General features: G+C 48.2%; 1 protein-coding gene across 2 annotated transcripts; it reads left to right on the top strand.

The window, feature by feature from the left end:
* The first annotated feature begins 672 nt into the window (after nt 1-672).
* Nucleotides 673-1,924, top strand: LOC138827875 (four and a half LIM domains protein 1-like). 2 transcript variants are annotated; one of them, XM_070023485.1, is made up of 2 exons: nt 925-1,567; nt 1,755-1,924. In XM_070023485.1, the coding sequence occupies exons 1-2, from the start codon at nt 1,065-1,067 to the stop codon at nt 1,843-1,845; spliced, it is 594 nt and encodes a 197-aa protein (XP_069879586.1). In that variant the 5' UTR covers nt 925-1,064; the 3' UTR covers nt 1,846-1,924. The 2 variants fall into 2 exon arrangements, with proteins under 2 accessions (XP_069879585.1, XP_069879586.1); XM_070023484.1 differs by having other exon boundaries at nt 673-1,924.
* The last annotated feature ends 498 nt before the right edge of the window (nt 1,925-2,422 follow it).

Below are 2,422 nucleotides of genomic sequence, written 5' to 3'. Positions count from 1 at the left end.
ACACTGACCACTCTGGAGGGTCATTGGAGCTCTGTCTCTCCTGTGCAGTTGTTCTAAAGGTAACAACTGAGCTAAATTAATAACCAGTGAGTGACTCCTACAGGATGTGATTTCTCTTTCTACTACTAGATTTAGAGCTAGTTTTTCAAAACCACAGTATTCCAATCCCATGGACTTTTGCAGCCGAGACTTGGGCTCCCAAAAGTATGTTTATGAAATCACTCCCATGTATTCAGTGTCTACTGCATGCCACTCTGTGTTGATGGATTCGCATAGATTATTTCACTTAGTCCACAACACAATGGCATTAACCATTGAAATGGTTAAGGTGTTCCAACTTAACCTAGTATGAAAAATATCGATTCCCAACAAGGAGGAAAACCAAGGCAGGGTCATCTTCCCCTTTACAATAAGGTAAAAGTGAGATTTGAATGTTAATTCTGGCCCTGGGGGACTCGGTAGGGTCCATAAGAAGTGGTTGGGTCCAGAAGTTACACCCCAGTACTGTCCATTAATTACGTATTTGATTTTTTTCCTTGTTCTGTAGCTTTGATATCTGGCCTTTGCGGACTGTGGAGTGTGGAATCTGCTGAAATGACCCGGACTAGCTGACACGAAGACTGTGTATTGTTTCATCAGGTTCTTAACCATGGAAACCATAATCTGCCCTTGGTCCCAGTTGCACTCTATCTCCAAGTGGCTTGGGTGCTTCCCACACATAACCACCAATGGTGTGACTTGCCTCCTTCCCTTCAGGTCTAGGAACAGCGAACTGTGAGTTTCACCATTCCTGCATAATCATACAACCTATATGTAGCCAGGAATGACGGTTCAGATCCGTAATCCCAGCATTAAAGAGGTAGAGACAAACGCCCACACTTGCTAGGGGCTCCTCAGGGAAGCGCTTCCCACAGCTTCCCTGAAGCCTCCGCTCTCCTCGAAGACAGCAGGACACACCCACTTGCCTGGCAAAGGGAAGCCATTCTCAACTGTGCCCAGCCTTTGCTGAAGACACTCTGTCCACACATCCAGTGTGAGATCCCTCTAGATATAAGGTGGGCACCATGGATGACAAGTACCACTGCCACCACTGCAAGGAATCCTTGCAGGGGAAGAAGTATGTGGAGAAGGAAAACCAGTCGTACTGCGTGAAGTGCTTCGACAAGTTCTATGCCAACACCTGCGTGGAATGCCACTTGCCCATCGGCGCGGACACTAAGGAAGTGCACTACAAGGGCCGCTTCTGGCACGACACCTGCTTCCGTTGTTCCAAGTGTTCGCACACCTTGGCCTCGGAGAGCTTTATGGCCAAGGACAACAATATCCTGTGCAACAACTGTGCCGCTAGTACCGAGGAAACCCCGAAGTGCAAAGGGTGCTCCAAGCCCTTTGTGGCCGGAGACCAGAACATGCAGTACAAGGGCAGTTACTGGCACAAAGACTGCTTCATCTGCAGCAACTGCAAGAAAATCATCGGCACCGACAGCTTCTTCGCGAAAGGGCAAGAGATTTACTGCGCCACTTGTCATACGGCCAAGTTTTCCAAGCAGTGCGTCAAGTGCGCAAAGCCTATCACATCGGGAGGAATCACGTACCAGAACCAGCCCTGGCATGCTGATTGCTTTGTGTGCGTTTCCTGCTCCAAGAAGCTGGCTGAGCAACATTTCACGGCCGTGGAGGATAAGTATTACTGCGTGGAGTGCTACAAGAACTTTGTGGCCAAGAAGTGTGCGGGATGCCATAACCCCATCACTGGGTTTGGTAAAGGCACCAATGTGGTGGCCTATGAAGGGCTATCTTGGCACGACTATTGCTTCAACTGCAAAAAATGCTCTACGAATCTGACCAACAAGCGCTTTGTTTTATACCAGCAGCAGGCGTACTGCCCCGAATGTGCTAAAAATGTTGTAAATTGATGGGGGGGTGGGGGAAGGGGCTTCTGTCCTGTGAAACAGAATTTCAATCGTGCTTTTAGTGCTCTTGTTCTTTTTCTCTGCCCTACCCCGTTGACAGGGGAAGGGGTGGTTCCCGTCTCTTTAAAGTTGTTCCTTCTGTCCTCTTCTCTTGTTCTGCAGTATTGCTCAAATAAGGACCTACTGTGATGGTGTTAGGATTCAGCAACAAGCGTCCTCACAGCCAAGTTAACTTTTCAATCGGTGCAATGAGAAAACAAAATCTTAGATTGACACTTACGCATGTTCATCATCGAGCAGAACAGTGTTAATCATTTAGCCACTTTGTGATGTAAGCAGAAAGCATATACGATACAGTTCCCACTGAGCCGCTGTTGCAGGCCAGGTGGTCAGTCACATGACATGCAAGAGGGGAGGGGCTGCTGCAGCTCACTGCTCATGCTCTTCCCTGAGCGGAAAAAGAATTTGCTGGAATGCATGGTTTAACTTCGTCCTCAAAACTCTGACCC

Source organism: Dipodomys merriami, unplaced genomic scaffold, assembly GCF_024711535.1.
Source record: "Dipodomys merriami isolate MVZ:Mamm:240054 unplaced genomic scaffold, mDipMer1.0.p SCAF_16, whole genome shotgun sequence".
Taxonomy (NCBI): Eukaryota; Metazoa; Chordata; class Mammalia; order Rodentia; family Heteromyidae; genus Dipodomys; species Dipodomys merriami.
This window is presented reverse-complemented; position numbering and strand designations above follow the sequence as displayed.

What these genes read in the sequence shown, in the direction of transcription:
- LOC138827875 (XM_070023484.1), top strand. Translation starts at nt 1,065, where the DNA reads ATGGATGACAAGTACCACTGCCACCACTGCAAGGAATCCTTGCAGGGG.